We start from the raw sequence: 25,609 nt of genomic DNA, 5'->3' as shown, positions 1-25,609 counted from the left end.
TTTTCAGCCATTGGAAAACAGGCAGTGTTAAGTTTGGAAACCTCAAGAGAAGAGAAGCTCACAAGATAAGCCCCATATCCACCCTGACCCTCTCACTAGGACAGTTTCCAACCACAGCGCAATAAGAATCCAAGAGGAAGGCCATGATCCTGCTGAGCTGAGATGGGAGAGATAAGAAATTGTGGCAGCTAAAGTGGTTGGAATCTGTAGAACTGGGCATAGGAGCAGGAGTTGCACAGAGGGAGAACTGAGGGATCTGTGTGGCGGTTCTCCACAAGTCCTTGGTTGAGGGATAGGGTGTACATGCACAAGATGAGACAAAACTAAATTATCAGATTGCTAAGAATGGACCAGAGATATTAGAGGTCAAGGAGTGCCAGGGATTTGAGATGTTTAAGGTTCTGTCTTGCCAGAAAGGATAGAACTTTTAAAACCTCAGGCATGGGGGTGAGGGAACAGAAGGAATAGACCTTAGGAGTAAATACCATGACTTAGTAAGGTTAGCTCTAGATTTACTATAACAAAGCCTGAGAGCAGGCCCTGGCAGGCTTCACAGTGGAGACAGAATTTGGAGGTTAAGTACCACGAAATTACACAATCATGGAAAATACCTAGAGTTTTCTACTGATTAAACAAATCAACCTATACAAGCTCAAGGTTATCAGACAGTAAATGAAGGGCCTACTACAACAAAAATAAGCAGTGCTCAAAGGAAGATAACAGAATCTGGAATCTCTACAATTTATCATCAACAATCATGAATTCCTAAACAAGCAAAGAAACATGAACATGTGACCCATAGTGTGTGTGTGTGTGTGTGTGTGTGTGTGTGTGTGTGTGTGTGTGTGTTTGGGGGTGGGTGGGTTAATAAATAAAAAACCAACAGTGAGATTGCCCAGAATACGGATTAAATGAGGACATGAAAGCACTATTCTTATAGTTCTTATTCCCTTTAGTTCTTATTCAAAGAACTAAAGGGAAATATGTTCAAGCAGCTAAAGGAAAATATAATCTTTATGAGAGAAGACATAGGAAATATTGAAAAATAGAAAAGAATCTAAAGGAAATTTTAGAACTTAAAAGAGTAGTTTGGAGATGGCAGTAAAAAAGAGTCAGGAGGGCTTCCCTGGTGGCGCAGTGGTTGAGAATATGCCTGCCAATGCAGGGGACACGGGTTCGAGCCCTGGTCTGGGAAGATCCCACATGCCGCAGAGCAACTAAGCCCGTGAGCCACAACTACTGAGCCTGCGCGTCTGGAGCCTGTGCTCCACAACGGGAGAGGCCGCGACAGTGAGAGGCCCGTGCACCGCGATGAAGAGTGGCCCCTGCTCGCCGCAACTGGAGAAAGCCCTCGCACAGAAACAAAGACCCAACACAGCCAAAAATAAATAAATAAATTTATTTTTAAAAAAAAGCGTCAGGAAAGGAAAAAAGCCACTAATAATGGCAAATATATAGTAAAAGTTGTGGATCAGTTAATTAAGCTATTACAAGATTAAAAGACAAAAAATTGTAAAATCAACTATAACTACAATAAATAATTAGGGATAAAAATGAAGATGTAAAATATGACATCAAAACACAAAACCTGAGACAAGGGAGTAAAAAAGTAGATATTTTAGAATGTGTTTGAACTTAAATGACTATCTGTTTAAAATAAGTAGATATAGCTATAGGTCAACATATATGAACCCCATAGTAACCGCAAATCAAAAACTTACAATAGATACACAAAAACTAGAGAAAAAAGGAACACAAGCCTACCACTAAAGAAAATCATCAAACCACAAGGGAAGAAATGAAAAACGGAGAAAGGAACAGAGAACTACAAAAACAGCCAGAAAACAAGTAACAAATAGCAATAAGTACGTATGTATCAATAATCATTTTAAATGTCAATGGACTAAATGGTCCAATCAAAAGACATAGGCTGGCTGATTGTATAAAAAAAACAAAACCCATTTATATGCTGCTTACCAGAGACTCACTTCAGAGCTAAAGATACACACAGACTGAAAGTGAGGGTATGGAAAAAGATATTTCATGCAAATAGAAACAAGAAAGCTCTGGTACCAATACTCACATCAGGCAAAATAGACTTTAAAACAAAGTCTATAACAAAAGGCAAAGAAAGGAATTATATGATGATAAAGGGATCAATAAAAGAAGAGGATATAACACTCATTAACATATATGCACCAAATATAAGGAACACCTAAATATATAAAGCAAATATTAACAGACATAAAGGGAGAAACTGACAATACAGTAATAGTAGGGGACTTTTAATGCCCCATTTACATCAATGGACAGATCACCCAGACAGAAAATCAATATGGAAACAGTGGTCTTAAATGACATACAAGACCAGTTGGACTTAATAAATATCTACAGAACTTTCCATTCAAAAACAGCAGAAGACAAATTCTTTTCAAGTGTACATGGAATGTTCTTCAGGATAGATCACATACTAGTCCACAAAACAAGTCTTGACAAATTTAAGAAGAGAGAAATTATATCAAGCATTTTCCCCAACCACAATGATATGAAACTAAAGTCAATTACAGAAAGAAAACTGGGAAAAACACAAACACGTGGAGACTGTTGGACTTCCCTGGTGGTGCAGTGGTTAAGAATCCGCCTGCCAATGCAGGGGACACAGGTTGGAGCCCTGGTCTGGGAAGATCCCACATGGTATGGAGCAACTAAGCCCTGCGTGCCACAACTAGTGAAGCCCTCACACCTAGAGCCTGTGGTCCACAACAAGAGAAGCCACTGCAATGAGAAGCCTGTGTACCGCAGTGAAGAGCAGCCCCAATTGCCACAACTAGAGAAAGCCCGTGCACAACAACAAAGACCCAACAAAGCCAAAAATAAATAAATAAATAAATAAACAAGCAAATAAATAAATAACAAAGAACATGTTACCAAAAAAAACAGTGGGTCAATGAATAAATCAAAGAGGATATCAGAAAATACCTCAAGACAAATGAAAGTAAAAACACAACTTTGCAAAATCTGTGGGAAACAGCAAGAGCAGTTCTAAGAGGGAAGATTCTAAGCAATACATGACTACAATACATGACTACTACTGCGAAAAAAAAGAAAGAAAATTACAGGCCAATATCTATGATGAATACAGATGCAAAAATCCTTGATAAAATATTAGCAAACTGAATTCAACAATATATAAAAAAGATCATACACCATGACCAAGTGGAATTATTCCAAGGATGCATGGATGGTTCATTATCTACAAATCAATCAATGTGATTCACCACATTAACAAAATGAAGGATAAAAATCACACGATCATCACAGAAAAAGGATTTGACAAAATTCAACATTCATTCACGATAAAAACCCTCATCAAAGTTGGTATAGAGAGAACATATCTCAACATAATGAAAGCCATTTATGACAAATCCACAGCTAACATCACACTCAATGGTGAAAAGCTGAAAGCTTTTCCTCTACAGTCAGGAACAAGACAAGAATGCTCACTCTTGCCACTTATATTTAACGTTCCATTGGAAGTCCTAGCTACAGAAATCAGAGAAGAAAAACAAATAAAAGGCATCCAAACTGGAAGCAAAGAAGTAAAACTGTCACTATTTGCAGGTGACAAAACCCTAAAGTCTCCACTGAAAAAACTATTAGAACTAATAGAGTAATTCAGTAAAGTTGCAGAGTACAAGATTAATATACTGCTTTTCAATACACAAATAATGAACTATCAGAAAGAGAATAAAAGAAAACAGTCCCATTTAACACATCAAAAAGAATAAAATATATAGGAATAAGCTTTACCAAAGAGGTAAAAGGCCTATACTCTGAAAACTATAAAACATTGATGAAGGAAATTAAAGATAATACAAAGAAATGGAAAGATATCCTGTGTTCATGGATTGGAAGAAAATATTGTTAAAATGTCCATACTACCCTAATCAGTCTATAGATTTAATGCAATCCTTATCAAACTACCCATGACATTTTTCACAGAACTAGAACAAATAATCCTAAAATTTATATGGAACTACCAAAGACACAAAATTGCCAAAGCAATCTTGAGAAAAAAGAGCAAAGCTGGAGATAGCATGCTCCCTGACTTCAGACTATGCTACAAAACTTCAGTAAGCAAAACAGTATGGTACTGGCACAGGAACAGACACAGATTAATGGAACAGAATAAAGAACCCAGAAATAAACCCATGTACTTATGGTCAACTAATCTACAACAAAGAAGGCAAAAATATGCAATGGAGAAAAGACAGGCTCTTCAGTAAGTGTTGCTGGGAAAACTGGACAGCTACATGTAAAAATGAAATTAGAACTTTTTCTCACACCATATACAAAATAAACTCAAAATGAATTAAAGACCTAAATGTAAGACTGGATATTGTAAACTTCTAGAAAAGAGCATAGGCAGAACACTCTTTGATATAAATCATAGCAATATTTTTTTGGATCTGTCTCCTAAGGCAAAGGAAACAAAAGCAATCTTAGAAGATTTTCCATGGCAAAGGAAACCGTTGACAAAACAAAAAGACAACTTATTGATTGGGAGAAAATATTTGTAAATTACATGACTAATAACAGGTTAATATCAAAATATATAAACAGCTCATATAACTCAATATCAAAACAACTCAATTACATAATGCACAGAAGACCTGAACAGATATTTTCCAAAGAAGATATACAGAAGGCCAACAGGCACATGAAAAGATTCTCATCATTGTTAATTATCAGAGAAATGCAAATCAAAACCACAATGCGATATCAGCTCACCTCTGTCAGAATGGCTATCATCAAAAAGTCTACAAATAACAATGGGACTTCCCTGCCAGTCCAGTGTTTAAGACTCCGTGCTTCCACCGTAGGGGCCCCAGGTTTGATCCCTGGTTGGGGAACTAAGATCCCACATACTGCATGGTGCGGTCAAAAAGTGAAAAAAAAAAGGTCTGCAAATAACAAATGTTGGTGAGGATGTGGATAAAGGGAGGCCTAATACACTGTTTGTGGGAATGTAAATTTGTGCCACTATGGAAAACAGTATGGAGGTTCCTAAAAACTAAAAATAGAGCTACCATATAATCCAGGAATTCTGCTCTTGGATAGGTATATGAAGAAAATGAAAACAGTAATTCGAAAAGATACATGTACCCCGATGTTCACAGTAGTATTATTTATAACAGCCAAGACATGGAAGCAACCTAAGTGGTAATATATATATATTATATACATATATATGGTAATATTACTAAGCCATAAAAAAAGAATGAAATTCTGACATTTGCAACAACATGGATGGACCTGGAGGGTATTATGTTTAGTGAAATAAGTCAGACAGAGAAAGACAAACACTATAAGTTATCACTTATATGTGGAATCTAAAAAAAGAAAACAAACAAATTAATATGACAAAACAAAAATGGACTCACAGATACAGAAAAAAGATTAGTGGTTACCAATAGGGAGAGGGAGGGGGGTGGGACAAAATAAGGGCAGAGGATTAAGAGGTACAAACCACTATGTGTAAAATAAATAAGCTACAAAAATATATTGTACAGTACAGGGAATAGAGTCAATACTTTGTAATAACTTTAAATGGAGTATAATATATAATAATACTGGATCACTCTGTTGTACACCTGAAACTAGTATAATATTATAAATCAACTATGCTTCAATTTTAAAAATTGGGCAAAGGATTTGAACAGATACTTCACAAAAGAATACACAAATGGCCCATAAACACATGAAGAAGATAATCAATATCATTAGCTCTCAGAGAAATGCAAATTAAAATCATGATAAGTTATCACTACATACCTACTACATTGGCTAAAAATTAAAAAAAAACTGAACACAAGGTATTAGCAAGGATGTGAAGCAACTGAAATTCTCATACATGGCTAGTTAAAGGGTAAAATGTTACAACTTCATCTGAACACAGTTTGGCAGTTTCTTATAAGGTTAAATACACACTTACCCTATTACCCAGCAACCCCACTCATAGATACTTACTAAGAGAAATTAAAACCAACATACACAATGTCTTGTGTATTCATAGCAACTTATACCTAATAGCCAATAGTCTGTTCATTGTTAGTATCCGCATTTTATTATTGACCAAAACACTTGCTCCCCTCAAATAATATGTTTTTAGAAATACTTATGTCTTTAGAAAAGGTTAAATGATCTTTGATACTTGGTTTTCTATTTTTTTCAGAATCTATAAGAATAATAAAGAACCTCTCATTGGATCATGTAGTGTTTTAGTGCTTAGTGTATGACAAGATTGCACAAATATTTATTAAATAGACACATTTTATTAGGTTTCCAGGCAATAACATGAATCTATATAATTTAAATTATTAGCTTTAATGTTACATATATAAATGAGAAAACCTAATTTCATTAAATCATGGGTGCACAGGATGAAATGTTAAACTGATATCCTCTGGGACTTCCCTGGCGGTCCAGTGGTTAAGACTTCGCCTTCCAATGCAGGGAGTGTGGGTTCCATCCCAGGTTGGGAAACTAAGATCCCACATGCCTCACGGCCAAAAAACCAAAACATAAAACAGAAGCAATATTGTAACAAATTCAATAAAAGACTTAAAAAAAATTGATATCCTCTTTTTTCCAGGCATACTTTATTCCCAAACATCACTTGTATGAAGCTTTTGAACAATTTTGTCCTCACATTGAATATAAAATGTGGCTAAAACTTGGACTTTCTATTACTGCCAAAAAAATCAGGGAGCATTTATCTTATGAGGTAAGAGGTGTTTATATAAAATTGTACTTCTCTCTGAGTGAAATTGCCCTAAAGTATTGTTAGAAATTAACTATTTAGGAATTTATATTAAACTTTATAAACAATAGACTATGAAATTGTGTTTTTCTTATAGGATTGGAATTACAAGATGCAGTTAAAACTCTGTAACATTTATGTAAAAGATATACCAAAGAACACCAAAACTGATATCTATGATGAAACTGTAATTTATGTCATCCTCATTCATGGAGCTGTGGAAGATTGTCAGTTACGAAAAGCTTATAAGGCTCCTTTCTTAATTCCTATAACATGCCATCAGGTAAAGAAATATTGATTCATATCTTCAGGTCAATATGCCGTTTGTCCAACAATGTGTTAATATTAGAAAAATTGTCACTTTTCCACCTTCCCATTCTCTCCCTTTCCCCCACCACCTCCGTGTACACACACACACACACCAAATTAATTGATTGCTTTGGCACTGGGTAGCCCAAACACCAAGCTATTCCTATTCACTGTCAATGAATTAGGCCAAGCTATACATTTTGACCACAGTTAGATTTTGGTGCAACTGTAAATAGCAAAAGAGGACCTATTAAGTTCATGTACATATTGCAGAAGGACTACTCTCTCTGGACTGTAACGGCAGTGCTCTAAAAATGTTCTGTCAGTCCCATGCTGAAGTGAGTACCAGTGGTATTTCCCCAGCTGCTTTGAAAGTGAATGTAGAAATGAAGGACTTCTCATATTTAAGCCGTTGGGTTACCCTTCCAATTAAAATGAGAAGCTGTGCCATGAGAAGAAAGAAAGAAGTAAGACTGTATTATGTGTGTGTCTCTGTGTGTGTCTGTGTATGTGTGTGTGTGTGTGTGTGTGTGTGTATTGGGGTAGAGTAAGAGAGGCACATGTCAGGAGGAATCAGAGGACGCATAAAATAGAGCTAAAGAAAGAAACTTGAAAGAGGGACCTAGAGTCAATTAAATCAGGCATTTTTTTAAAGCAACTATGACAGAAACAGTGCTAGATGCTAAAGTGGTCAAGAAGAATGAGACTTTCAGCTTGCCCTCAAGAGATCTCTCAACCAAGCGAAAAGAAACATATATAAATGGATGAATAAACATTTACAGCTATGGGAGCAGTGCTTAAAAGGTAGAATTGGGACACAAGAAAAAAACTGAGGTGGGAATAATAGGAATCCTAAGTTGAGAAACAGTCAGAAGAAAATTTTCTACGTGGATGCCACTAGCACCAATTTGATACCAAGTGAGAGGAAGTAAAACATTATTCTTAACTATGGTGCTCCCCACCTCTATTCTTGAATACATAATAATAGAGCTTAGTAGGGGGTGCTGGTTGGGAATTTAGATGACCAGGTGAGAGATTCTTGAGGCAGCCCAAACCTGCCCAAATCTTATCTACTCTCCTAGGCATAAAGCTCTGCTCACTGTGGATTTGGGCACCAATGTTATTCAAAGCATATTGAAGACAATCACAAGGTTGGAAGATTTCTTGAAATCCATTGATTTTCAAACTTTCTCCCTGCCACATAGAAAAACTTTCTGGGTGATATTTTAAAGGGTCATTGATGATTAACTCTTGATTATTTTTCTCATTTGTAATAAAAATGAGCAAAATAATTAAAACTCAGTGAAAGTATGTAGAATATTGACTCTCACAAAACTAACATATCCAGGTATTTAAAGATATCTAATATCTATTGATATTGTCAATTTTCAGGCCCAGATATTTAGAGAGGGTCTGAGATAGTAGCCTAACAGAGAAACATTCAACTGTATGATATAGCTTGTAATCTGTCAACTTTCAGATACAAGGCACTGAAGATTTCACAAAGGTAACAATTGTTCAAACTGCGATTGATTCAAAAGAATTCAGGTGGAACACTAGAAAGTATATAGCTTCACGTAAACCAGCTCATCCTGCAGCATCAGGTATGTTAGATTTCTTTGAGTAATTGGGAACTTACTTTCCTTTTGTAAAATAGTCCTATATGTATTTGGAAACTTGTAGGCATTCTACCTAGAGTATTGAGGAATCCTTTTAACTGCCATATTTGATATCCAATGTGTGAATTAAAACTGAGAACATCTAAGTTATTAGAAATTTTAATATTTAATCTATAAAAACAAACACATATAATTATAATATGTATTATATATTATACACATTATTTGTGTATAAAAGTAATTAATGAGGGAATTTCTAATTCTTCCCAAAAGTTAAAATATTTTATATAGCAGTAATAATGAAAATATTGTTGCACTGTCTGAACAACAGAGATATAAATCATGTGACTAAATAAATAACCTTATTATTTTTTTTTTAATTTTTTGAATTTTATTTATTTTTTTATACAGCAGGTTCTTATTAGTCATCAGTTTTATACACATCGGTGTATACATGTCAATCCCAATCGCCCAATTCATCACACCACCACCCCCACCCCCCACCGCTTTCCCCCCTTGGTGTCCATACGTTTATTCTCTACATCTGTGTCTCTATTTCTGCCCTGCAAACCGGTTCATCTGTACCATTTTTCTAGGTTCCACATATATGCGTCAATATACGATATTTATTCTTCTCTTTCTTTTTTTTTTTTTTTTTCACACACACTGTATTTTATTTTTACAAGAGATAAATAGACTGACACCAAGCATTGTACATGGATGACCACAACAAAAGCAACAATGATTGCAATTACCAAACATGAAACACACTCATACTATGTCATAATATTGACATTCAGTCCAGTAATCCTCCACTGCAACAGCTCCTTTACTTTGCAGTGAAAATTGATTTGTATATTCTTTGCCTCTGAGTTCTTGTGGGATTTTTTCTTTTTTTAAATTCAACCAGAAAGTCACAAAAATTATACTCATCCTCATCAGTTCACTCAGTCCCATGTAATTAATTTTTTTTTTTTCATCTTGATCTTTTGTTAGCACTTTTATGAGCTCATCAGTTTTTCATTAGAGTTCTGAAAATGCTTATTCATTCAGTTCAGCAGTACAGTCAGGTACCAGAAACCTGTACTTGTCAGAGTCTTTTCCATGAATTTCCTGAAGATGAAACCCTTTTATAGGAACATATTTACAAAAGCATCAGAGTATACCCAGAACTGTCTGTAAATGACAAAAGACTTAAAAATGACCACGGTTAAAGATTTGATGAAAGTTCATAATAATGCAGTTGACAAGAAAATTAGTTATTTCTGAGATAAACATTTTAAAGTAATAACTAGGATTATGACTTATAACATTATACCAGAACATATAAGATTTTTAGAAATTTCATGTAATGTCTGAAACATTTATATTAACATATTTCCATACAAATAACCCAATGAAAGTTTAGTATTAGTTGTTTTGTTTGTTTGTTTATACTGCAGGTTCTTATTAGTCATCAATTTTATACACATCAGTGTATACATGTCAATCCCAATCGCCCAATTCAGCACACCACTATCCCCACCCCACCACAGTTTTCCCCCCTTGGTGTCCATATGTCTGTTCTCTACATCTGTGTCTCAACTTCTGCCCTGCAAACCGGCTCATCTGTACCATTTTTCTAGGTTCCACATATATGCGTCAATATACGATATTTATTTTTCTCTTTCTGACTTACTTCACTCTGTATGAGAGTCTCTAGATCCATCCATGTCTCCACAAATGACCCAATTTCGTTCCTTTTTATGGCTGAGTAATATTCCATTGTATATATGTACCACATCTTCTTTATCCATTTGGCTATCGATGGGCATTTAGGTTGCTTCCATGACCTGGCTCTTGTAAATAGTGTTGCAATGAACATTGGGGTGCAGGTGTCTTTTTGAATTATGGTTTTCTCTGGGTATATGCCCAGTAGTGGGATTGATGGATCATATGGTAATTCTATTTTTAGTTTTTTAAGGAACCTCCATACTGTTCTCCATAGTGACTGTATCAATTTACATTCCCACCAACAGTGCAAGAGGGTTCCCTTTTCTCCACACCCTCTCCAGCATTTGTTGTTTGTAGATTTTCTGATGATGCCCATTCTAACTGGTGTGAGGTGATACCTCATTGTAGTTTTGATTTGCATTTCTCTAATAATTAGTGATGTTGAGCAGCTTTTCATGTGCTTCTTGGTCATCTGTATGTCTTCTTTGGAGAAATGTCTATTTAGGTCTTCTGCCCATTTTTGGATTGGGTTGTTTGTTTTTTTAATGTTGAGCTGCATGAGCTGTTTATATATTTTTGAGATTAATCCTTTGTCCATTGATTCGTTTGCAAATATTTTCTCCCATTCTGAGGGTTGTCTTTTCGTCTTGTTTATGGTTTCCTTTGCTGTGCAAAAGTTTTGAAGTTTCATTAGGTCCCATTTGTTTATTTTTGTTTTTATTTCCATTACTCTAGGAGGTGGATCAAAAAAGATCTTGCTGTGATTTATGTCAGAGAGTGTGCTTCCTATGTTTTCCTCTAAGAGTTTTATAGTGTCTGGTCTTACATTTAGGTCTCTAATCCATTTTGAGTTTATTTTTGTGTATGGTGTTAGGGAGTGTTCTAATTTCATTCTTTTACATGTAGCTGTCCAGTTTCCCCAGCACCACTTATTGAAGAGACTGTCTTTTCTCCATTGTATATCCTTGCCTCCTTTGTCATAGACTAGTTGACCATAGGTGCGTGGGTTTGTCTCTGGGCTTTCTATCTTGTTCCATTGATCTATGTTTCTGTTTTTGTGCCAGTACCATATTGTCTTAATTACTGTAGCTTTGTAGTATAGTCGGAAGTCAGGGAGTCTGATTCCTCCAGCTCTGTTTTTTTCCCTCAAGACTGCTTTGGCTATTTCGGGTCTTTTGTGCTCCATACAAATTTTAAGATTTTTTTGTTCTAGTTCCATAAAAAATGCCATTGGTAATTTGATAGGGATTTCATTGAATCTGTAGATTGCTTTGGGTAGTATAGTCATTTTTACAATATTGATTCTTCCAATCCAAGAACATGGTATATCTCTCCATATGTTGGTATCTTCTTTAATTTCTTTCTTCAGTGTCTTATACTTTTCTGCATACAGGTCTTTTGTCTCCCTGGGCAGGTTTATTCCTAGGTATTTTATTCTTTTTGTTGCAGTGGTAAATGGGAGTGTTTCCTTAATTTCTCTTTCAAATTTTCATCATTAGTGTATAGGAATGGAAGAGATTTCTGTGCATTAATTTTGTATCCTGCAACTTTACCAAATTCATTGATTAGCTCTAGTAGTTTTCTGGTGGAATCTTTAGGATTCTCTATGTATAGATCATATCTGCAAACAGTGACAGTTTTACTTCTTCTTTTCCAATTTGTATTCCTTTTATTTCTTTTTCTTCTCTGATTGCCGTGGCTAGGACTTCCAAAACTATGTTGAATAATAGTGGTGAGAGTGGACATCCTTGCCTTGTTCCTGATCTTAGAGGAAATGCTTTCAGTTTTTCACCATTGAGAATGATGTTTGCTGTGGGTTTGTCGTATATGGCCTTTTTTATGTTGAGGTAGGTTCCCTCGATGCCCACTTTCTGGAGAGTTTTTATCATAAATGGGTGTTGAATTTTGTCAAAAGCTTTTTCTGCATCTATTGAGATGATCATATGGTTTTTATTCTTCAATTTGTTAATATGGTGTGTCACATTGATTGGTTTGCATATATTGAGGAATCCTTGCATCCCTGGGATAAATCCCACTTGATCATGGTGTATGATCCTTTTAATGTGCTGTTGGATTCTGTTTGCTAGTATTTTGTTGAGGATTTTTGCATCTATATTCATCAGTGATATTGGTCTGTAATTTTCTTTTTTTGCAGTATCTTTGTCTGGTTTTGGTATCAGGGTGATGGTGGCCTCATAGAATGAGTTTGGGAGTGTTCCTTCCTCTGCAACTTTTTGGAAGAGTTTGAGAAGGATGGGTGTTAGCTCTTCTCTAAATGTCTGATAGAATTCACCTGTGAAGCCATCTGGTCCTGGACTTTGTTGGAAGATTTTTAATAACAGTTTCAATTTCATTCCTTGTGATTGGTGTGTTCATATTTTCTATTTCTTCCTGGTTCAGTCTTGGAAGGTTATACCTCTCTAAGAATTTGTCCATTTCTTCCGGGTTGTCCATTTTATTGGCATAGAGTTGCTTGCAGTAGTCTCTTAGGATGCTTTGTATTTCTGCAGTGTCTGTTGTAACTTCTCCTTTTTCATTTCTAATTTTATTGATTTGAGTCCTCGCCCTCTTTTTCTTGATGAGTCTGGCTAATGGTTTACAAATTTTGTTTATCTTCTCAAAGAACCAACTTTTAGTTTTATTGATCTTTGCTATTGTTTTCTTTGTTTCTATTTCATTTATTTCTGCTCTGATCTTTATGATTTCTCTCCTTCTGCTAACTTGGGGTTTTGTTTGTTCTTCTTTCTCTAGTTCCTTTAGGTGTAAGGTTAGATTGTTTATTTGAGATTTTTCTTGTATCTTGAGGTAGGCTTATTAGATATAAACTTCCCTCTTAGAACTGCTTTTGCTGCATCCCATAGGTTTTGGATCATTGTGTTTTCATTGTCATTTGTCTCTAGGTATTTTTTGGTTTCCTCTTTGATGTCTTCAGTGATCTCTTGGTTATTTGGTAACGTATTGTTTAGCCTCCATGTATTTCTGTTTTTTACATTTTTTTCCATGTAATTGATTTCTAATCTCATAGTGATATGGTCAGAAAAGATGCTTGATATGATTTCAATTTTCTTAAATTTACTGAGGCTTGATTTGTGACCCAAGATATGATCTATCCTGGAGAATGTTCCATGTGCACTTGAGAAGAAAGTGTAATCTGCTGTTTTTGGATGGAATGTCCTATAAATATCAATTAAATCTATCTGGTCTTTTGTGTCATTTAAAGCTTGTGTTTCCTTATTAATTTTCTGTTTGGATGATCTGTCCATTGGTGTAAGTGAGGTGTTAAAGTCCCCCACTATTTTTGTGTTACTGTCGATTTCCTCTTTTGTAGCTGTTAACAGTTGCCTTATGTATTGAGGTGCTCCTATGTTGGGTGCATATATATTTATAATTGTTATATCTTCTTCTTGGATTGATCCCTTGATCATTATGTAGTGTCCTTCATTGTCTCTTGTAACATTCTTTATTTTAAAGTCTCTTTTATCTGATATGTGTATTGCTACTCCAGCTTTCTTTTGATTTCCATGTGCATGGAATATCTTTTTCCGTCCCCTCACTTTCAGTCTGTATGTGTCCCTAGGTCTGAAGTGGGTCTTTGTAGACATAATATAGATCGACCTTGTTTTTGTATCCATTCAGGAAGCCTGTGTCTTTTGTTTGGAGCATTTAATCCATTCACGTTTAAGGTAACTATCGATATGTGTGTTCCTATGACCATTTTTTCTTAATTGTTTTGGGTTTGTTTTGTAGGTCCTTTTCTTCTCTTGTGTTTCCCACTTAGAGAAGTTCCTTTAGCATTTGTTGTAGAGCTGGTTTGGTGGTGCTGAATTCTCTTAGCTTTTGCTTTTCTGTAAAGCTTTTGATTTCTCCATCGAATCTGAATGAGATCCTTGCCGAGTATAGTAATCTTGGTTGTAGGTTCTTCCCTTTCATCACTTTAAGTATATCATGCCACTCCCTTCTGGCTTGTAGAGTTTCTGCTGAGAAATCAGCTGTTAACCTTATGGGAGTTCCCTTGTATGTTATTTGTCATTTTTCCCTTGCTGCTTTCAATAATTTTTCTTTGTCTTTGGTTTTTTCCAATTTGATTACTATGTGTCTCGGTGTGTTTCTCCTTGGGTTTATCCTGTATGGGACTCGCTGCGCTTCCTGGACTTGGGTGGCTATTTCCTTTCCCATGTTAGGGAAGTTTTCGACTATAATCTCTTCAAATATTTTCTCTGGTCCTTTCTCTCTCTCTTCTCCTTCTGGGACCCCTATAATGCGAATGTTGTTGCGTTTAATGTTGTCCCAGAGGTCTCTTAGGCTGTCTTCATTTGTTTCCATTCTTTTTTCTTTATTCTGTTCCACAACAGTGAATTCCACCATTCTGTCTTCCAGGTCACTTATCCGTCCTTCTGCCTCCATTATTCTGCTATTGATTCCTTCTAGTGTAGTTTTCATTTCAGTTATTGTATTGTTCATCTCTATTTGTTTGTTCTTTAATTCTTCTAGATCTTTGTTAAATATTTCTTGCATCTTCTCAATCTTTGCCTCCATTCTTTTTCCGAGGTCCTGGATCATCTTCACTATCATTATTCTGAATTCTTTTTCTGGAAGGTTGCCTATCTCCACTTCATTTAGTTGTTTTTCTGGGGTTTTATCTTGTTATTTCATCTGGTACATAGCTCTCTGCCTTTTCATCTTGTCTATCTTTCTGTGAATGTGGTTTTTGTTCCACAGGCTGCAGGATTATAGTTCTTCTTGCTTCTGCTGTCTGTGCTCTGGTGGATGAGGCTATCTAAGAGGCTTGTGCAAGTTTCCTGATGGGAGGGACTGGTGGTGGGTAGATCTGACTGTTGCTCTGGTGGGCAGAGCTCAGTAAAACTTTAATCCACTTGTCTGCTGATGGGTGGGGCTGGGTACCCTCCCTGTTGGTTGTTTGGCCTGAGGCAACCCAACCCTGGAGCCTACCTGGGCTCTTTGTTGGGGTTAATGGCAGACTCTGAGAGGGCTCACGCCAAGGAGTACTTCCCAGAACTTCTGCTGCCAGTGTCCTTGTCCCTGCAGTGAGCCACAGCCACCCCTCGCCTCTGCAGGAGACCCTCCAACACTAGCAGGTAGGTCTGGTTCAGTCTCCTCTAAGGTCACTGCTCCTTCCCCTGGGTCCCGATGTGCACACTACTTTGTGTGTGCCCTCCAAGTGTGGAGTTTCTGTTTCCCCTACTCCTGTCAAAGTCCTGCAATGAAATCCCACTAGCCTTCAAAGTCTGATTCTCTAGGAATTCCTCCTCCTGTTGCTAGACCCCCAGGTTGGAAAGCCTGATGTGGGGCTCAGAACCTTCACTCCTGTGGGTGGACTTCTGTGGTATAAGTGTTCTCCAGTCTGTGAGTCACCCACCCAGCAGTTATGGGATTTGATTTTACTGTGATTGTGCCCCTCCTACTGTCTCATTGTGGCTTCTCCTTTGTCTTTGGATGTGGGGTGTCTATTTTGGTGAGTTCCAATGTCTTCCTGTGGATGATTGTCCAGCAGCTAGTTGTGATTCTGGTGTTCTCGCAAGAGGGTGTGAGAGCACGTCCTTCTACTCCGTCATCTTGGTTCAGGGCCCCAATAAATAACCTTATTATAAAGCCTATTCTTCATACAAACTTTGCATGAATAAAGTTGAATCAGAACATAAATGATTATTTAATAAATACTATTAACCTATTGATTAAAATTTGGAAAATGAGTTTGAGGTAGATTTTAAAATTAAATAGTAAATAATTAAATTATGGAATAAATAGTAATATAATTTAATATTTATCATTTCACTGAAAGGGACATAGTTCTAAATTTAGAAATATAGAAATTAATTTTAAAATTCTGTGTCAATAAAAATATTACCAATCAAGAGATCAGCAAAGGACAATTCATGCAAGAAAAGTTATATTGAAAACAACATGTAAAGAAGTTCAACACTACTACCATTTAAAGAAACAGAAATTAAATATTGGTCTGTTTAATTAGTGAGATTTTTAAAGAATTATAATGCTTAATACTCAAAAAAAAATGTTGTGAATCTGATATATGTTCTTACCTTGATACCAGTACTAATTGATAAAATAAATTTATCACAAGAGTCCAAAAGCCATAAAAGTATTTATATCCTTTGCCTAAATAATATAATTTCTATATATGTCAATTATACCTCAATAAAAAATTAATTAATAGTATAATTTCTAGACATTTATTGTAAAGAAATAAAGCAGAAAAGTGAAAAAGGTAATTGAGCATTATTTATAAAACTAAAAAGTAGAAGTTATCAAAATGGCTAATGATAAATGAATGGTTAATTAAATTAACACATTAGTCCACATGATTAAATGCTAAATAACCATTAAACAATTAATTTCCCATGTAGTAACTTGGAAAAGACCAATGATACATGTCAAGTAAAAATACCAATGATACAACATTGTGTTGCTAATATTAAACAAATTTTATCTTTATTATGTTACAATTATATACCTTTGAATCCATGTGGACACACAATACTGTCATCACATGAGTCTCCTCTCATCTTTAGATTAAGCAGAAATGGGACATGGTATTGAAACCTTCACCATCTTCTCTTTCTTCAGCCATCTCCCCTCCCCACTCTCTAAAACATAGCCATACCAAACGGCTAATGGTTCACATAATCTGGGAGACCTCATGTTTTCTCATTCCTGAACTTTTGCACATTCCTTCTTTTCCTTCTGCCTGGAACTTCTAAACATGCCTCTCCGCACATCTCTCCATTCCATGGAGCTAACTTCTTATTCTTCAAATCTCAGCATCACTGATACATTCCAAATTCACAACACTTCACTCTCCCGTGTGCTCCCATAGCCCGCTATGCACACAGTCCTATTTTCCCATTTTTAATTTTTTTTTGCTGGTCCGTCTGCTCCAAGAGGGCACAGATCATAACTTGTTTGTTTTCTTATGTATCCCCATTGCTTACCAATGGGCCTGGTATGCTCAATACATATTAATATAAAAGTATTTTGGGGATGGTGGGACAATAGATGATTTTGTCTCTCTACTTTCCAAACCATCTGCACAATTGTTACACAATCTTTATAATAGAGGACTTTTAATCCCTTTGTTGAAAAGTGACCCCACTTGTTACCAATTGAAATTACCACCAATTTCAGATCACAGGTCCTGGGTGTAAGTGACTTGAACGTGGTTGACTTTGAGAGTCGGACAATTTGATACAGTCCTTTGTTTCAGTGCTTGAACTAATGCAGTCTTTTTTGAAGCAGCTGAAAGCAGAACCAATGAAGAACATCCTCAAGAAGAGACAAGTACTCAGGTAAACTGTGAAATAGAGTGAAAGTACAGTCAGCCCTCCATATCCTAGAACATGGAACCCGTGGATACTGGGCGCCAACTGTACTATGCCACTTTATATAAGAGGCTTAAGCATCCACGGATTTTGGTCCTCGTGGGAAGAGGGAATGTGGTCCTGGGACCAATCCCCTGCCGATACCTAGGGACGACTCTACCTCACTAGATCTACACCAGCCTACCTGTAAACTGGATTTTAGGGAGTTCCAGGTGGGGTAGAGAGTTTATTTATTTATTTTTTTAATAAATTTTCTTTTTTTAAATTGAGGCATATTTTTTAAATTTATTTATTTTATTTTTGGCTGTGTTGGGTCTATCGTTGCTGCACGTGGGCTTTTCTCTGGTTGCAGCGAGCAGGGGCTACTCTTCATTGTGGCGTGCAGGCTTCTCATTGTGGTGGCTTCTCTTGTTGGGAGCACAGGCTCTAGGCATGTGGGCTTCAGTAGTTGTGGCACACAGACTCAGTAGTTGTGGCACATGGGCTCTAGAGCACAGGCTCAGTAGTTGTGGCACACGAGCTTATTTGTTCCACGGCATGTGGGATCTTCCCGGACCAGGGCTCGAACCCATGTCTCCTGCATTGGCAGGCAGATTCTTAACCACTGCGCCACCAGGGAAGCCCAATTGAGGCATATTTGACATATTAGTTTCGGGGAGAATTTATTTTTAATTCTTGTCTTTTCCAAACTGGTTGTATTTTTCCAGGAGATGTTGATTATCATGACCAGAATCTGAGAAATATCTACTGCAAATACATCCGAAAATTGTATATTTGATTGTTAAAAATGTTTTACATCAGTTAAGTCTATTTGCTCTATTAGCAGTAGGCATCAAACTCAAAACACATGCTCCCTTTCCCCCGAAACTCTCCTCATGAGTGTATGTTGAATGAAAGGTGATTATAGGTTCCATGGGGGAGGTTGAAGGTGTTTTTCTCATGTCTGTCTTAAACTCAAATGTGTCCAAGTTCTCAGGTCTTCAAGAGGCCAATACTCTTCTTTAACACACGTGTTCTCATTCTGCATAAAAGCAGGAAGTTCACTTTCTCCCTAAGTATTTTGGAGTCTTCCTGGGGAAGCTTTTCCTCAAACCCTCCCTGGTTGTTGCTTGTTACCTGGAACTCCTGACCCAATAGCTCTGGGGCTAAGAGTATGGGCTCTAGCATGAAATTCTCTGGTTTGTCTCCTGGTTCCATCACATATTAGCCATGTGACCTTGGACAAGTTTCTCAACCTGCCTGAGCATCACTTTTTCCCTGTCTATAAAACAAGGATAATAACGATGCCTATTTCATATAGTGCGACTACATGGGAATTAAAGAAATGGGAAGTACGCTGCATAGTATTTGACATATAACAAGCAATACATACACAAAATGTCTATTATTCTTTGTTAACCCCTTCTTAACATTGTAAACTACTTCTCCAAACCTCTTTTGCTCTCCCCATATTAATTTTCTAAAAAAATATGGATACAGTCACCTCCTCTAATTCTCCCAAACACAGTTGCTGCTGAGGACTAGGAAATAACAAAGGGAAATTACAATTAAAAAACAAAAAAAGAGGAGGAAGGCACTTAAGATAAAATATTAGATGGCTTCGTCTAGTTTACCGATTAAGCCATCTTTCTCTTTAGCCCTGGCAGGCTGCCAAGCCTGTAGGAGTCATCTTAATAGCATATTTGAGGGGATGGAGGGAGGAGCCAGGGAAGCTAGTGCTCTCCCGGTACCTTTTGCCCCGAAATGCTGCTTTTTCTTAATTAAGAAAAATGATTGCATGATGGTTGCTAATATGGAGGAAGTAGTGTTAAAGTGAGAGACAGTCCATTAAATGGTAGAAACATCAGCTAGTGAGACATACAGAGATCAACAAATTGTGTTATTTAGTAAATGCTTTTTTCTCCCTGATGTCAGATCTTGGCTATGTTTCTGAGCCAGCTCCCTTCCTACTCCCCTCAAACCATTGCCCTACTACTACCACCCCAGAATTGTAGCTTTACCTTTACATAATGAAAAAGCCTGACACAACATAAAGTGGCTCCTTACAAAATGTTTTGGTCCCCACACAGTGCTGTCACTGGCAGAAGTCCCAGTTCTAGGTGCCCTGATCTACAGACCAGATTTGACACCAGCTCTGCTTTATAAATCTGACCCTTATTAACAGTCCCAGACTTTGACTCCTATCTCCATTTTTAGAATCAACAGCCTACAGAATCAATTGTTAAGACCACGGAGGATAAGAACATCTATGAGGACGCCTATAATAAGCCTAAATGAAAGTCTGGTAAGCTGCCTCAGTTTCTCCAACATGATCAGGAGCACACCTGTCCCCGGAGATGTAGAAGGAAGCCAGTTTATTTGCCTTTGTGTGATAGTATGATTATACCACCTTCCACTAGCCAGAGATGCTGCTAATGGCACTAGCTCTAAATTCGAATTTGGAAAATTAATTTTAAAATAAGATTCCTTTATCTGGATTTCTGAAAACTTTATAGTCTCGTGGTTCCCTCTCTATATTCTGCTATTTAGTCTCACATGTAACACTGGTTGCTCCCAATTTGGCAGGTCATTTTTCAGGCAGCCATGCACTGTGGAAGATGTAAACAGGCAATAAGCTATGACTTCATGTCCAAAAGTTTAGTTATGTTCTAGTTAAGGAGACAAAACATACCACACAGAAGGCAATTAAAATAACAATACGAGATACAACGTGGACAGCGTCAGCTGAAGCTAAATGAATTCAAAAGAGAAAAAGTAGCTACTGAGCATAAACAAAGCCTTTGTAGAGAAATGAAGCGGACGCTCAGAATAGAAGACACAAGAGAGCAAGACTTTGGGGGAACAATGAGTAGACCAGCCTGACTGTTGGCCATTCAAAATGTGGTGTCTCTGGGGAAATATGTGTTTATAAGTGCTTTATATGACTCTATGTTACATTAAGAATATCACTGGGTTAAAAATGACCTTCAGATAAATCTTATCTCCGTTTAAAAAACGTTAGCTCTTGCATACCACTTCCTATGGCAAAGATCATATTTAAAAATAGATTTAAAAGGTAACAATACACCATCGAAAAGGTGTTTGCAAGAATTATTTGCAACACATGGGAAAAATGTATACAAAATGATGAGGAAAACACTATGATTCCAACAGGCAAACTTATGAACAGCCAGTTCAGGGAAAAGACAATACCCAGAATATAGAGAAAATTAAAAATGCAAAACTACACAACAATGAAGTATTAACATTTGTTTTTTTAAATGCGCAACTTTTATTCAATGGTAGAATTATTTCCCTTGAAATAACTGAAAATAGAGTGATACTTGTTTTCTCATATTTAGCTGGTGGATAAGTAAAAGTAATTTGTTAACAAAAGTCATAAAAATGCTTACACTCTTGGGCTCAGTGTTTTTTGAAAAAATCAATCTGAAAATTGAAATCCAAAGAGAGTAAAAATCAATCCAAAGAGAGTAATCCGAATTATTCAAGTAGACATATGTACAACATGTCTAGTACACTACTATTTCTAGGGGCAAAAAATTTAAAAGAGCCTAAGTGTTCAACAACGAGAAAGTGTATAATTTCACTACAGAACATCCGTGCACGGAATATCATAAAACCATGAAAAAGACTGGTTGAGTAGTCCAATGTAAAATATAAAAGCTGAAGGCAAAACTGTACTTATACCTTGTTTAGCATAAAACAAGGCCAGAAAAGATAAATCCAAATGATGTAATTAAGTGGAAAGGTGAGAGTAGGGATGGGCTTATTTACCTCTCTTATTTTATGCAGTTTTATTACTCTTATAATGAAAAATATGATTGTTAAACTATCAAGCATTATTCAAATATAAATTACTTTAAAATTGTCCTTTCTTTTTTACCACGCTTTACCTCAGCAATCCATAGTGCTAGGAAAGGGAGTGGTACTAGCCAGAGCTGAAACTCAGTGAGTGATAATGACTCCAGTGAGTTATTCCCACAATGGAAAACCCTCCTCCTGATAATGCATAAAATACCCCTGTCCTGTTCAGCAGACGCCAAGGGCTACTTGGATTCGGACTCCCAGTTTAAATCACGCTGCCACCCCTTTATGAGGATGAATGATTCACACTCACTTGCTCAACTTCCTTCCTTGGCCTCATCAATAATGACCAGATGTTTCTTGTGAGAATGAAAATGACCCGCCAATACATCCTATCCCGGGTTGTGGGTCAATGTTGAAAGATTCCAAAGTTCTTTTGCCTTTGTTTTCTTTCCTTTCCATTTTTTTAGAAATGGTTGACAAGGCTGTTTTGAAGACTGACACATGCATTGGCACTTGCTGTCATGAGATGCCTCCTGTTTTTGAAATGCATTTCCCTACCTCAAGAGGGAGCAACTTCGAGTTGGATCCTGTGCGAATGTTCTTGTTGCCACAAGGAAAGAAGTTTGGACCTTGCAACTGTTCCGTTTAAAATACTTCTTTTGCAAAATTTCCTTGATTTAAAATATCTATTATTTAAAATATGTGAAACACCCCAGAAAATTTTAGAGTGAGTTTTAGTTTTAGAGCCAGAAAATAAGCTTATGCCGCCTCAATAATTTGCATATTACTCTTAGAGCAAAAATGGTTTGCTTCACTTTATGAAAATTAAATGCTATTAAAATGTATTTTAGATGTTGCTCTTGAACCAAGTATTGATTTTTGTCATTCATTGCACTTCACTCATCTTGGAAGCACTCAGTGAATTAAAATAGCAAAGAGTGGAAATGGATTTAGACTGAACCATGTAACTCAGTCCTAAGCGAAACTGCCAGTGTCCATTTTGTTCATCATTATATTTACAACAGTGACCACAACGCCCAGCACATAATTTTAAAAGATAATCTTAACAGTGAAGAGATATTGTGTGCTTTCTGTATGCTGGTATATGACAAATGCTGTACAGTTATGAACTTACATAATCTTCACAACAACCATGTAAGGTAGGTACTATTATTTTCAATTTACAAACGAGTAAATTGAAAGAGTGAGTGTGAGCAATTTGCCGAAAACCTCCCAGCTAGTAAGAGGCAGAGCAGAGATTTGAAAACAAGCCTGTGATTAGCTATTTTACCATATATGCCTCCAGTATGGTAAGTCTTAAATAAGTATCTGAAGAATTTATAAAAATTTAAATATATGTCTTTAGGATCATGCTTCCACCCAGGGGTTGGGAAATGTTATTCCAAACTTTTTTCTTGCTACAACTGGTGGGAGGCACAGTTTTCAGAAGCCAAGTGTAGAGACTCCATTCACAAAATGTGCTTGTGGAGAAGACAGTTTGGTTTGTTGCTGTTGGGAAAGTCAAATCAAACTGCTATCACTTCTCTCCAAAACTAAACTCAACCAGTTCTTTTCCAGTGATAGTTAGATGACAGCTCTTTTAATGTCTGAAGAGACATTATTTTTTATTACTGAGATGTAGTTGATGTACAATACTATACAAGTTACAGGTGTACAACATAGTGATTCACAATTTTTAAGGTTATACTTCATTTTTAGTTATTATAAAATATTGGATATATTCCCTGTATTGTAAATATATCCTTGTAGCGTATTTATTTTACACATAACAGTTTGTACCCCTTAATCCCCTATCCCTATATTGCCCCTCTCCCCCTCCCCACTGATAACTACTACTTTGTTCTCTATACCTGTGAGTTTGTTTCCTTTTTGTTATATTCACTAGCTTGTTTTATTTTTTAGATTCCACATGTAAGTGATATGTATTTGTCTTTCTCTGTCTGACTTATTTCACTTAGCATAATACCTGAGGGATCTTATTAATGAGTACCCTTCCTCTCCTGAGTTCTGCACCAAGTGAAAATTAAGACAGAGGATTAAGGCACTTAGAACCTAAAACACACACATCCCACTCTCCCCACACCGACACACATGCCTTTATTAGTGACTGAGCTGACATGGAATACATGGTTGCCTTTTGACTCCCAGATTTGGGCAGATTTACCACTGTAGGCATTTACCATTAAGCTTACTGCATAGCTGAGAACAGTAGAAAATAAGATTTCTAAGGGCAAGTTCACCCCCAAAAGGAATCAGGAAGAAGGGGCTGGACAAAGAACATCCAGATTCTGCTTCCAAATTCATTAACCTGATAAGCCACTCCACCTCAGCAGAATGAATGAGGAGGTGGTGACAGGCCAGGAGTGTTAAGGCAATGGAGAGTGAAGCCCTCAATCTGGAACCAGAAATCAGGAGGGGGAAGAAGTGCTCTCTGCCAGTAGCCATCACTGACAGCAAGCTTAGTGTGCACCAGGCACTCTTCTGAGGGTCTTGCCCTCATTTCAGCTTGAGCCATCACTACATGAACTTTAGGTGGTAGGTACTATCATCATCCCATTTTAAAGAGAAAGTAATGGAGCTTAAAGAATTCAGAAAATTGCTCAAAGTCACAGCTAGACGTGATGACACTGGTACTCAAATCACCCAAATACATTCAGAATAATTTACAACGCTTTTTAAGTTCTCTAGATTTTTTGGGGGGGTGGGGAGAGGGGGGTGGAAATCTAAGCCAATGTAGAAGGATACACTCCAAAAAATATTAGTCATTGTCAGTGTCTGACTAGGTCCGTGTCCTTGAGGGTAAACATTTCCACGTGGGGAAAGAAGCCTGATCAAGGCACTGAGATATGAAATAATTGCAGCACCTTGCAAGGTGTATACCCACCCTCCTCAGCAGGGTATGGTGATTGTGTGCCCAGGACTCCTCCTTCACCAGAAAGAATGTAATGCCGATTTTGGCCTGAGAAAGGTGCTTAGAGCTCATTTCTGCTTGACTCCTCAGGGGAAGCCCACTTATTTGCTTACAAGGCCCAGAATATTGTCTGCTTTTAATATTTTTAGATAAGGGCTTTACTTGGTTTTTAGACCCTTGGAATTTTATTTTTAACTTAGCTTTTAACTTTTACAGTGTTTAAACCTAGTTTGTATTTTTTTTTCCCTCCAGATACATAACTTAACTTTCTATATTCTATGTTAGTCTTACTAATGAAAAACAGGAAACTTTGCTGATGAAGGAATATTCTTCCCAAGGGTCATTCATTCTGAAACAGTAGTCCAGGAAATGACAGGGAAGAGTGCTATACTATCTACCTGCCTGGGTACACTGTAGGAGCCCGCTCAGTGAGCCGAACAAATTCCCATTTTGTTTCAAATAGTCCCCTTACCATTAAAAATAATCCTCTGTTTTATTATTGCCCCCAGCAAGTCATATGCTAACATCCCTCCCCCAAAGCTCACTTAGAGAGGTATTGGAGCTGTGTTGCTACCTCCTTTTTGAAACCAAATACTCCTTATATAAACAAACAATCCCTTTTAAAATTGCATCAAAATAAATAAATTAATTAAATACTTAGGAACAAACCTCACCAAGGAGGTGAAAGACTTATATGCTGAGAACTACAAAACATTAATAAAGGAGACTGAAGATGATTCAAAGAAATGGAAAGATATTCCATGCTTCTGGATTAGGAGAATTAATATTGTTAAAATGGCCATACTACCCAAAGCAATCTACAGATTTAATGTGATCCCTATCAGATTACCCATGACATTTTTTACAGAACTAGAACAGATAATCTTAAAATTTATATGGAACCATAAAAGACCCAGAATTGCCAAAGAAATCCTGAGGAAAAAGAACAAAGCAGGAGGCATAACCCTCCCAGACTTCAGACAATACTGCAAAGCTATGGTAACCAAAACTGTGTGGTATTGGCACAAAAACAGACAGATCAATGGAACAG

The 25,609-nt window shown here is 36.8% G+C and overlaps 1 protein-coding gene across 1 annotated transcript in view; it reads left to right on the top strand.

Moving 5' to 3' along the window:
* The window catches only part of SLC9C1 (solute carrier family 9 member C1), a 114,478-nt gene extending 94,382 nt beyond the window's left edge, over positions 1-20,096 (top strand). Inside the window, exons 25-29 of the mRNA XM_061192729.1 lie at positions 6,656-6,787; positions 6,921-7,106; positions 8,613-8,736; positions 17,722-17,786; positions 20,016-20,096. Coding sequence (XP_061048712.1) covers positions 6,656-6,787; positions 6,921-7,106; positions 8,613-8,736; positions 17,722-17,786; positions 20,016-20,096 — 588 coding nt within the window. The remainder of the gene's footprint in view (positions 1-6,655; positions 6,788-6,920; positions 7,107-8,612; positions 8,737-17,721; positions 17,787-20,015) is intronic.
* Positions 20,097-25,609: the final 5,513 nt, after the last annotated feature.

The sequence above is a fragment of the Eubalaena glacialis genome, chromosome 6 (genome assembly GCF_028564815.1).
Source record: "Eubalaena glacialis isolate mEubGla1 chromosome 6, mEubGla1.1.hap2.+ XY, whole genome shotgun sequence".
Lineage (NCBI taxonomy): Eukaryota > Metazoa > Chordata > Mammalia > Artiodactyla > Balaenidae > Eubalaena > Eubalaena glacialis.
The sequence above is the reverse complement of the archived record's forward strand: the minus strand, read 5'-3'. Positions and strand labels throughout refer to the sequence as shown.